We start from the raw sequence: 12,086 nt of genomic DNA, 5'->3' as shown, positions 1-12,086 counted from the left end.
GCACTTAAATTGGAGGAATAGGACGGAAACGTTGCCTTCATCGGCCCCTGTTTGAGTCCACCTAATACTTTTACTATGGTAGTTTCTTCATGTATTATTTTACACTGTGATCAGCCAGTAACTGTTGTTTTGTTGTGTATTCTCAGTACATGGGCAGTGTGGAGGTGACCCAGTCCATGAGAACCCTCGACTTTGATACCAGAATGCAAGTCACACGGTAAGAGGACCTCTCTGTGTTAATACACACACACACACACACACACACACACACACACACACACACACACACACACACACACACACACACACACACACACACGAATATACTGTACACATATGTATGTACGGTAACTAAGTATGGATAAACTGATTATATATGCACAGAGGAAGTCAAAGAAAACTGCTTTACCGCAAATCCATTCAACATATATTTTCCAAAACAGACATATGTAGCTAATTCCCAAAAATTTTTAAAAGAGGGAAATTAAATTAAATGTATAATTTTTCATAATCCCGGGGCTTTCTCCTCATCATTTGATATTAACATTCTAGTGCAGGATGCCAAAACACAGCAACCTCTGTTCACAACAACACTGTTGAATGATGGAGCAGAAAATCCAATTAGATGAATTTCCTCCTAATGATCTCTCATAGTCTTATTAAAAGAGAGAGGGGGAGAGAGACCTCAATCCGTTACATACGATTTGTTTTCAAGGAGCTGGAGAGCTCCTCCTGGTAAACAGCCTCGCTTCCTAGAAAGTGGGATGTTACTTTTATGTGGGGTGGTGTTTGTATGCTTTGACCTCTTTGACCAGAAAGTCAGCTCTCTGAAGACAAGCGACTGCATAGCTAAACAAGTTTTACCAGGAGTATGTGGAAGTGTGACCTCTTTAATGGTGCAGATTGCTTTTAGCTTTATTCTGAAGTCAGTTTGTCTTTGACAATTGTAGTTCTGTGACTGATGTAGTCTTGATGTAAGAAAGTTCATGTCCATACTTTTAATCAGTTGTACAAGTACCACAATGTAAAAGTAAAACATTCACAATGTTACACCCAATTCAGTCAGTAAAGCTGTCAAATATTTGTATTGGAGTTAAAAAGTGTGATATTTCTTTCAAGCATAAAGTAAGGTACAAATACCTCAGAAATGTACTTAAGTTTTGTACTTATGTATTTATTTACATTCTCCCTCTGCATATTATGCTACTTTTCAAAGTAAAGGCCATACTTGTAAGATAGTTTCCTTCTTCTCATATTATCACATGCAAGTCACATGTTAGCAGGGCACAAATTTACAAAGGTATCTCTGTGCTTGATGTGAGTGTGTGTGTGTGTGTGTGTGTGTGTGTGTGTGTGTGTGTGTGTGTGTGTGTGTGTGTGCGTGTGCGTGTGTGTGTGTGCTTGTGTGTCTGAATGTGTACATGCTCATAATCTGCGTATGTGTGTGTATGCATGTGTTTCCAGAGAGGCAATCAGTAGACTCTGTGAGAGGACATCAGGTAAAACAACAGTGAAAACTAAAAGGGTAAGACACGCACACACACACACACACACACACACACACACACACACACACACACACACACACACACACACACACACACACACACACACACACACACACACACAGATGCAGTCAACAAAGGCATAACTGGAATAACAGTGTTTTTTGTCATCATCAGGCCGCATGCAAAGGACTGTCTGCTGTTCTTGGTCAAATCAACCTGCAGTTTTCTGGGAGCAGGATCATCCTCACTGTCTCCACAGACAGTATGACTCTGATTGCCGCCTCCTCCTTACAGGTGACAGCCTCAACACGTCTGACCACATCATATCGGCCACACATCTGGATTACTGAGAAAAAAACCTTCCCTGATTCTGTATTTTTCCCTCTTTTCTCTCCTACAGAAGATTGCCCACCACCCCATGCAGGCCATTTCATTTGCCTCTGGAGGAGACCCAGTAAGTTCATACTCTCGAAGGTTTCACGTGTACAAACACGTTCATGGTCAGGTAGGGACACAAACAGGGTAGCATGTTCACAGACACACACACAGTGAGTAATTTGATTTCGTTTGATTACTGGTTGATTTTCTGCAATTCAAAGGGGATTGAATTATTTCCTGCTCCAACTCTTCATCAATCTGTACTTTCAATTGGCAATCCAAGGTGAGGGTCTACAATTATTAAACCGTGAAGAGTAAACTTTAGACTTAAGTGAAATATGAAAATCCCTTCTTTTACTCTGACTCTCACTCTGAGAATTAAAGATATTTATCAAATCTCCCTGTGAGTTAAAAATTCCCTTAAAGAACATCAAAAGTGTCTTAAGAGTAAAACATTTCACTGCTTGCGATTCTAATAAGTTATCTCAAGCAATATATATAATTCAGAATAGCTTTTGTCTGTTAGATTTGAACATTTGATTGGCTGTTACACCACTTGTTTTTTCTTTTATCATTTGCATTTATGAGGACAGCAAAGAAACAAGCATAAACCCTCTTCATCCTGACAGTCCTTGTACGGGGACCAAGCTGCGTCTGCTATTAAAATGCTTCCATTACAAGAAGGTTTCTGACTGTAGCACACAGAACTGAATGTTGCATCGTTGTGTTTCGTTAGTTGCAGTAGAGAGTTTTTGGAACAGGTTCAAGAGCGTCAGTGTTTGGTTAAAATGGTTAAAATGTTGTTATTTAAATTTTATTAAGGAGAATAAAACATTTGGATTTTTCTTGGCCTGGTTATGGAGACAGAGAGACCGATTGTAAATCAAAATTCTCCCAAATGTCTTTTATCTCTAGAGCCGGAGGTTGTTCAGAGTTAGTTGTTGAGCTGTCACTGATTGAATTTGGGTGTTTTTTGAGGACATTTCAAAAAATAGCCGAGAGATTAAGCTGTTACAGAGTTTATCTGCAATCACTTTTCATTAATCTTCATTGTCTGCACTCAGCAACGTGGTACTACATTGCCTTTATTATCATACTCCTCTATTGTACTTCCTCTACCAGACACAGCAGAGGAATTTGCACTCTGTTGCAGTGTGTTTACTTGTGGGTTTTTTTTTTTTATTTCAGACATTTTCCCATTATTGTATGTTATGAACAGATAACAGATAATACCAACTTGGAAAGGGTTTTAAGGATTGCACCAAAAAAAAAGTTTTAAAAAAGGATACATGTTTCGAAAGTGTATCATTTGGGTAAAATGTAGGTGGCAGATGTATTGTTATCTCTGATAGGCGATTCCTGCTATGAGCAAACCTGTGATTATTCATGTGACCACTTGAGAGTTGCTTTTGAAAGGTTACTCTTCCACTCAGGGGTAAGCCACTTCTGTATGTGTGTTATTCTTTAAACTCAGTAAATAAGTTTTATATTCCCAATTTGGCTCTTTTTAAAAGTCTTAAATGTAATTCTTAGAATGTTTCATTATTAGAAGCAATAAATCACGAGACCTCTTCCTATGACTTTACGCATCCCTCAAAGCTGGTGTGTGCTTTCATCGTCTCTACACCTCACCAAATGTGTTTCAAAGTAATTGCTCGTATCTATTTTCCCTGTCTGTGTCCACATTATATCCATTTGACAGAATTTGGGTTATTCATGCTCGGTGTAAATTTCCTGCAGCCTGAATGCCGATAATGCATATAAAAATCAATGCAGCGCTGTTATCTTATGAACAGCCAGCAGGACATGTCAGTGTAGGTCAAACCCTGCTAACTGCTGGATAAACAAAAACTGTATCTGGTTTGCCATCTCTGAACTCTCTCTTTCAGTTCAAACAAAGGCTAAATACAAATTCTGTGTACACACTGTAATATTTCACTGCCATCATAATACTGCCCAGCTGCACCAAGCAAAGATTAGAGAGAGTGAAGCTATGGATGGGATTATAGCTCGCTGTTTAATTAATTAGCTAAAATAATCTTGTCGTGTGCCCTAAGCCTCTGCTCAGTTGGCTTGGACACATGGAAGATAGCTCAGGGAATTAAAATCAATCTGTCAAAGGAGCTTTATGGTGACATATTCAGCTGACTCCGTTCTTGTATTAGTTTCAGACTGATGAGGAGAGAATTAATCAAGTAGACAAAAATGCATGGATGACAAGTAACTTAAAATGTCTGCTGTGTTTTAAGTGATTAAATAAACTGTTATCAGGCAAAATTATTAATCGAAAGGCTGATTACAGACTGTAAATTCACCACAAGTGCAGGTATAAACTGAAACAGCACTGTCAGAAGGTTTATTCATGACCATGTAAACACACACAGCAAACGTCTCAATAAGTTTTTAAAGAAGAATTATTCGTATTTCCATTTCCATGTAAATTAAACCATAGAAAAAAAATCCCACCCTTACTCAATTCAATAAAATCCTCAATTGGTTTGTTATGACCAGTAGATTATCATGGTAAATATTAGCAAACTTTCAACAGAGACTGCTCACATTTAAACCACTGTTTAGCAAAAGTGAAATCGTCTCGCTTTAAAGGTATAATTTGTGAGAATCAAATTCCATCTTGTAACACCACTTTGTACTTTAAGGGGCGACGGGGAGTCACTGTAGCATGCAGCAAGTCTGCCTTCAGTTCTCTGAAATCTGTGATCCATCAGATTCTGTGAGCGTTGATTGGGTTGGTCAGGTTGAGGCATGAGGGGTGAGGGCAAGAACATCAGGAGGTGTTACAGAATCTAATGGGGGGACAGATTTCAGTGGAACACCGAACTGACGGCAGACTTCCTGTTCTCGTGCGCACCCTGAATGACAGGCACACAGAGAGAAACCGGTAAAGAGATAGACAGCGTTGGTAATTGTTTTATGGATTTTTTTTTTTTTTTGACGGTCTACCGCCCCACAGATGCTACAGTGACTCACTATCACCTCTTGTGGTACAACGTGGTATTACAAGAGAGAAAGAGTCGAGGCTAGCAGGTTAAATTCAGTAGATGTCTCTGCAACACAGAACGTAGACATCTTTGACAAAACATTAACACCCCAAAAGAGTGTTTTAAACTACATAGTTAAATTATTGGATTTTTAAGTCATGCCTTTAGTTATGTGTCTCTCAATTTGTTTACAGGACATGGCAGATTACATTGCTTATGTTGCCAAGGACCTCATCAATCAGAGAGGTAAGGGACAGTTTTGTGCTTCAAATTTATCACTACAATAAGCTGGGCTGGGTTTCCACTGAAAGGTCTTGCTTCGTTGTGTAAACACTAAAAATGTCCTCTCTGTGTGTTAGCCTGTCACATCCTGGAGTGTTCTCAGGGTCGGGCCGGTGAAGTTATCAACAGTATCGGACAGGCCTTCGAGACTCGCTTCCGCCAACTTCTCAGCCAAACACCACCCCTCCTCTCTACCAGCCCCAGGTGGTCCTTCTGTAAATTACCAAATTACACAACCCACTAAATTACCACACAATTCATCAACACCTGAACATCATGTAAATTTATCTTTTCAGGTCAGCAGTGAGAATCTGTCACAAATGTTGCCCAGAGGAGACAACAACAGACCAAAAGTCGGAAGGTGAAGTCAGCAAACAGTGCGACTATTACAATGTTATCCCAGGAAAGATGCCACCAGCTGGTGGTGTAGAGGACCAGCGGATCACAAGGGAGGAGTACAAACAGGATGCTGACATACAGGGGGTAAGAATTCAGTGTAATTCCAAAACACAAACGATATTTAGTCAGGTGAGCTTGGATATCTGTTTAGACCTCAGAAACAGTAGTTTGACCAGAAAACTCACCACAAAGTCCAAATAGGTTTTTTTTTACGAAGCCTTGAACCACATCTCGTGGCCTTCCTCAGCATATTAAGTTCCTTCGTTGTCATGGAGATGTTTTAGTTGTTTTCACATCAAAGTTAACCTAATTATATTAACATGCCAGAATGTGTTTTATATATTTCAGCAGTGGACTACGTACTTTGAAGTAAGCTGATTTTTAAATGAGACCCAGAAGATGCAAGTTTTTTTTTCAAAACAGCAATTTTACATGTTTAAAAAACAAAAAAATAGACATATTATTGTGATCAAATATGATACAGACACACATCGCACATCAGTGTTTTTTAGTGTTTCCGGAATGACTTCGTGGAATGTTCACACAATTACACCTTACGCCCGTGTAGAGTGTAATTTCGTGTGTCACTGTGGAGAAGCAGTAGAGCTTTAAGTGCCTTGCTCAAGGGTCCCTCAGTGGTAGTAATAAGGGATGCACCGCTGCACTTCTCATTCACTTCCCAGAACTATTGTGCTCATCCTGGAATCAGAGTCGGCAACTTTCCTGTCATGAACACACACATGTCGAACCTTTAGGCCATCACTGCCCTCTGATGCACGCATGCACACACACACACACACACACACACACACACACACACACACACACACACACACACACACACACACACACACACACACACACACACACACACACACACACACACACACACACACACACTCGCGAGTGAAGATATATTTCTTGTGTGTATGACTCATCTCATCTTGTGCTGTTGCAGGTCGGTTTGTCTCAGCCTGTTTCGATGTATGAGAACTGCTCCATCACAGAAGAAACTCCAGCTCCACCTGCAGGTGAAAATCATCAACAGTCTCCCAGTCAAAAGTTGAAATACGTCTACGCTGTTTTCTCCATGCATGTATGTAACAACACTGTTGCATGTTTTTCTCTGTGGCGGAAAGTGACTAAGTACATTTACTGAAGTACTGTACTTTTCAAGTACTTGTACTTTACTTCAGTATTTTTAATGATATTTCAGATATTTCTGCTCTACTGCAATTCAGAGGGAAATGTACTTTTTCCTTCACTACATTTACTTAAAAGGGTTAGTACTAGTAGTTACATTGCTGATTTAGATTAATAATACAACATACAAATCAACAAATAAATTGTAATTTGTGGGTAAGAGATAAGTATTTATTGATCAGTGGGGGTGAAATCCACAAACTACTCAACAGTAGAAGTACAGGCAATTAACCAGCAACTTAACATTAAAATAATGTATATATGAATGCATCAATAATTATAATCAAATAATATAATATTCATTATTCTAAAATGGGATAATCTGCGTAGCAAGTACTTTTACTTATGGTACTTTATGTATTTTTATGCTAATACTTGTATGCGCTTCTGCCTAAGTTTACTTTTGATTGCAGGACTTTTACTTGTAAGAGAGTATTTCTACACTGTGATATAACTAAGATCTGAGGTCCAGAATTAGACCTTTTTACAATATTTAATATTTAAATGAAAAAAAAAGAGCATATAATGGTGGTTAATTGTAGTTTGAGAAACTCCCCCTTGTGTACTGCTATATTATTCTTTTTTTTTTTTTTCTTTATCTCCATCACACTGCAGATCAATGCACTCCTCTCTCTGAGACCCGGGTCCAGGACCTGATCCAGGAAGAGGGATGGTTCCACGGCAGGTGGGTAAACAACATCTCTGTAGCTTTTCCTATGAGTGTCTGACCAACTATTATGTCTTTGTATATGCTCATGTACAGTATATGCCCCTCTTCCCTTCTCAGTAACTTTGTGTTCTTCATCCCAGGTTAGGAAGAGAGCAGGCGGAGTCACTTCTCACCTGTAGCGGGGACTTCCTGGTCAGAGAGAGCAGCTCCGCCTCTGGTCAGTATGTACTCAGCGGTATGGAGGGAGCCACCGTGCGGCACCTGCTGCTAGTTGATCCACATGGACAGGTAAAAGCTGTGTTGTTGGATTTCAAATACACCTGCACGAGGAGAGGAGAATGACCTTAATATTTAAACCTGTTGTCTGCGTTGTTGTCTTGTGGTCAGGTGCGGACCCGTGACCAGGTGTTCCTCAGTGTTGGCCACCTGGTGCGTTTCCACATGGAGAACCAAATGCCCATAATTTCTGGAAGCAGCGAGCTGTGTTTGAAGCAGCCAATCCTCCAAACACAGTAACACACACAGCTTTTAGACTGTCATACGTACACATTAGACCTGAGAAGCAGTTTTTGAGGAAAAAAAAAGAGAGAAAAGCTTTCAACACTCTTTTAGCTGCCTGAAAACATTAAAACAGATGAGTCCTGTCAACACATTAGGCATCATTTACTGTGAGCTGTTGTAATTTGTCTGCACTGCATCAACTTGTTGTGACAATATCGTATTGTTTGTAATAATTTGGTGTCCGGTTGATTTTTCTAACATGAGTAAATTGTCAAGTCCCCCCCCATGCACACTGTTTCTCGGTTGTGTTGAGAACAGCCGCTGGCCAGCAGGAAGGACATGCTGTTTCTCTCTCTGGATGAATTTGCTGAAGTCTAAGCACAATGTGTCATTTGCTTTTATTTATTGTATTTTTTTTAATGTTTTGTGTCCCCATTTCCCAAGCTTGACTTTTGATAAAATAACTGTTCATCATTGATATGTTCTGATTATGGGAATCAAAAGCTCTTTGTTACCGAAATCTAATAGAACAGATTTGCAGTTTGCCACAGATAAGTTGATAAAAACACAAATACTGCAGTATTTGTTCCCCATAGAGTGGAAACAAATTCATCTTCAGTTCTTTCACAGACTGGCTTCCTGGACTTTGTCATTTATTTCCTGTATGTACACATCAACGTGAAGTCACATCCAAGTCAAGTCAGATCTATTTATTTAGCACATTTAAGCACAAAGTGCTGCACATAATCAAACAGAATTAAAACAATCAGAGAGACTTGAACATAAGAGGAAAGAACCAATAAAAACAAAATTAAATAAAACATCCAAAGACTCACTCCAGTCACATCATGTTCACATGTATTTATTTGGATAAACCCTTTGGGATGTATCATCTCGTTTTCAAGAGGGTCCCAACATTTACAATAGCAACATAACTACAGGGGAATGATGAAAGATAATACAAAAATTGAAACACAGTGATCAATAAGGACATGTAAAGACATACAACAGACAAAAACAAAATATATTAATTAAAGAAAACGTTGAAAATATTGAAACCATAAGGTGGCTGAAGAAGCCAGTAATAGACAAACGTGAATGGATCCTTCTTAGTCAGATGAAGATAAATATCTTTTTCAAACCACAAGATGGTGCTATCAGTCTTTACAAGAGCAAGAGGGGAAACTCCAGTATTTACCAAAATAAGTTTTAATGATTGATCAACCACCATCTGGTTAGATTTTTTAAAACCACATTTCTCCATAATCTCATTTATAACATGTTCATGATGAAATGTGGTGAATAGACAGGTTAAAAGCACAGACTTAAACACAAATAATTTGTATTTTTCGATGGTTGTTTGAAACTGTCAAATGAACAGTGAAAATGTCTGGTAGTAAACGGCCTGTAATATCTGCTCCAACACTTCAGCAGTCTGTCACTTGTAGATTTGGGAGAAGTAAAAGATGACTCTGCGCTGAAAGTATGCAGCTGACTGTTTCTCGGGCTGTGGCCCTCGTTGTCCTCTGAGAGAGGCTCGGAGGGTCTCGCCCACATTAATCACCCTCAGAGCGCTTGTACGGCTGAGATTCGGGGGAACAACTGGCAGCTGATGGGGGAGAGAAGCGTCTCGGCTCGGGACGGATAGAAGAAAAAGATAAACACTGATAGGGTATCGAAAGAAAAAACAAAAACACTTGAAGGCTTTCTATGCAGATAATTCTGTCAGATGTTATCACAGAACGTAAAGGCTTGACTTCCTACATTTCTTGGTGTGTCCAACATAACAGGAACATGCTTGAAATCCGACTTCTGCTCTTTCCCGCATAACTTTATCCACAAGTTAAATGTGATACCAATATCTGCATCATTTGATTCAGTCAATAAACAGAGTCTTAAAGTGTCTCTGCCCAAACTAAAAATCGGATAAAACTATCATCTGTTTGTATGAAAGCTTTCATATGTGTGAAATTGAGTGATTTTTCATCCAAGTGAAGTGGTTTTCCTGCTTCTATTACGTCCTTGTGGACCTTCTCTGAGTCACACCGACCTCACCCACAACGACTCACCAAGAACAACAATGATCTAGTGTGTGTGATGCCATTCTGTCAGACGTGTGAGGACTGCTGATGGTCACATGTTGTCAAACCTGTGAGGTCACCGTTTGACCCCTGACCTCTCATTAAAGTCAAAGCAGCAGCTGGCAACCTGTGTGGTATTACTGCATGTAACCATATCAAGGAGGAACATGAGCTAAGTCAGTTTTTGAGAGACTGTCGTGGAAAAAGAAATCAGCCAGATATTCCCATTAATGCACAGTGCCAAAGGGTCTTTTAGTTGCCTACAGTAAACAAGACATTTTTTAGTTTCCAAATGTATCTAAACTTTTATAATTTAAGGTGGGTGGCATGCTGGTGCAGCATTTAGCACTGTTGCCTTACAGTAGCTTTGGTTTGGAACTTGTCAGTCGGCTGTGTCGAACCCTGCCTTCACCCGTCACCTGGGATTGGCTCCATTCCTCCATGACCCTCTATAACCTCTATATCCTGTAAAGAATAACGTGGATGATGGATATTTAAAGGATATCACCTATTTGAATTTGGTTTATTTGGGACAATTATGTAGGCCATACCTGTGCTTTATTGAAATTGTTCTTAAGTTTTTAACAATTAAAGCAGAAACAAATAATTGATTTAGTGACACAAAATATATCAGGAGATATTTTGACTATTGAGCACCTGCCAATTAAACACTGAGGTACTTTTTGAAGCAAACATGCAAAAAAAATTGAATTGGTTTGTCCTATTTCTCTTTTAGTTCTGTATTATTGTAGTTTTTGGACTTTTTCAGGCAGATCAAGCAATTGAAGATATCAACTGGTTGAGGAATCTTGTGACACAATCTTTTTTTAAATTTTCTGACATCTCAGACACAAAAATACTTTTCTGAGAAAACAATTTGGTTTATTATTCCAATAAGTTAATTTATATCATTCCAATTAAGTCCAAAAACCTGTTATATAAGCAAACCAAATCATTTAAAGTAATGAATAAACTTAATGAAGTAGCTTCTAAAAAAATCAACACAGTTTTCAGTAATAGATGCAGGCATTATCCCACCTTCATGGTAAGACACTGAAAGGTCCTAATGTTTATTTTATTTTTTTTATCAGAGGGTTAGGTATTAGAGAAGAAGATAAAAGTCTGCAGCTGAAAATACAGTAAGAACTTCACCTTAATTTATGCATCCGTGTGTAGTCTGTGTATTTGTTCGTGAATGTGTGTGTGAATTCTTTGAACCCAGCCAGTGACATGACAGCCTCAAAAACAGGAAATGATAAACATTCAGTATAATCTCCAGGTTCTGTGGCTTTGGTTCAGATCCAGAGCATTAAAAAACTTGAACTCTTTGAATTCCTTTGCAGAATAAACTTGAGTGCTGATGAGCCTGAGGGCATTAACTTTAAACACACACACTCTCACTCTCATACACTGCGCATATGACAAAGCATTCCCAGACCCTGAAGCGCCTTAATGGAACAATTAAAGTCATAAAAAGTGCTTAAAGTATGAAAGCATGAAATTGTTCCTCTTTTCAATGTTATCAGAGTCACACAGAGTTCAGATCTGGAAGGAAACAAAGCAAGACTTGGCCACTGACTGGGCCATGTTGCAGCAGTTACTGCCATGCCTAAATCTACATGTATGGTCCTCCAGAGACAGCCTAGAGGAGGAGACATGTGAGTTATGTGAGGTTCGCAAACAAATGCACACAAACAAAGAGACCAACGGGTTTTTGTGCCTGGTTCTGTTTCCTGTTTCCACAAGTCAGGAACCAGTGAGGGCGTGCAGCGGAGCAGCGAGCCAAGAGTCTCTGTTAAATGAGTATACAGTGAGTTGCTGTTGGCCAGAGTCAGTGCAGAATAGATGTGTGTGTGTGTGTGTGTGTGTGTGTGTGTGTGTGTAACCCCCACAGTGATCGCCTCACTCCTCAGTAGTGCTCGACTTGAGCTTTTACCTCCTTCTGCTCTCAGGCCTCAGCCCTCTACCCCGACTTCACATGACAGCTCGTCTCTGAAGCTATGATAGTTGTGTAGACTGTTGGCAGGCCTTCCTCAGCACAAACACACACACACACACACACACA

The 12,086-nt window shown here is 39.4% G+C and overlaps 1 protein-coding gene across 1 annotated transcript in view; it reads left to right on the top strand.

Annotated features, from left to right (window-relative positions):
* LOC138212790 (SHC-transforming protein 1-like) overlaps window positions 1–10,229 on the top strand; it is a 13,494-nt gene extending 3,265 nt beyond the window's left edge. The window contains exons 4-14 of the mRNA XM_069173350.1: window positions 147–217; window positions 1,465–1,525; window positions 1,683–1,802; window positions 1,909–1,962; window positions 5,080–5,131; window positions 5,245–5,371; window positions 5,464–5,650; window positions 6,525–6,597; window positions 7,385–7,454; window positions 7,580–7,727; window positions 7,827–10,229. Coding sequence (XP_069029451.1) covers window positions 147–217; window positions 1,465–1,525; window positions 1,683–1,802; window positions 1,909–1,962; window positions 5,080–5,131; window positions 5,245–5,371; window positions 5,464–5,650; window positions 6,525–6,597; window positions 7,385–7,454; window positions 7,580–7,727; window positions 7,827–7,955 — 1,092 coding nt within the window. The 3' untranslated portion in view covers window positions 7,956–10,229. The remainder of the gene's footprint in view (window positions 1–146; window positions 218–1,464; window positions 1,526–1,682; window positions 1,803–1,908; window positions 1,963–5,079; window positions 5,132–5,244; window positions 5,372–5,463; window positions 5,651–6,524; window positions 6,598–7,384; window positions 7,455–7,579; window positions 7,728–7,826) is intronic.
* Window positions 10,230–12,086: the final 1,857 nt, after the last annotated feature.

This window comes from Embiotoca jacksoni, unplaced genomic scaffold (genome assembly GCF_022577435.1).
Source record: "Embiotoca jacksoni isolate LCO1_2020_lvr unplaced genomic scaffold, fEmbJac1.0.p SCAF_6, whole genome shotgun sequence".
Taxonomy (NCBI): Eukaryota; Metazoa; Chordata; class Actinopteri; family Embiotocidae; genus Embiotoca; species Embiotoca jacksoni.
The sequence above is the reverse complement of the archived record's forward strand: the minus strand, read 5'-3'. Positions and strand labels throughout refer to the sequence as shown.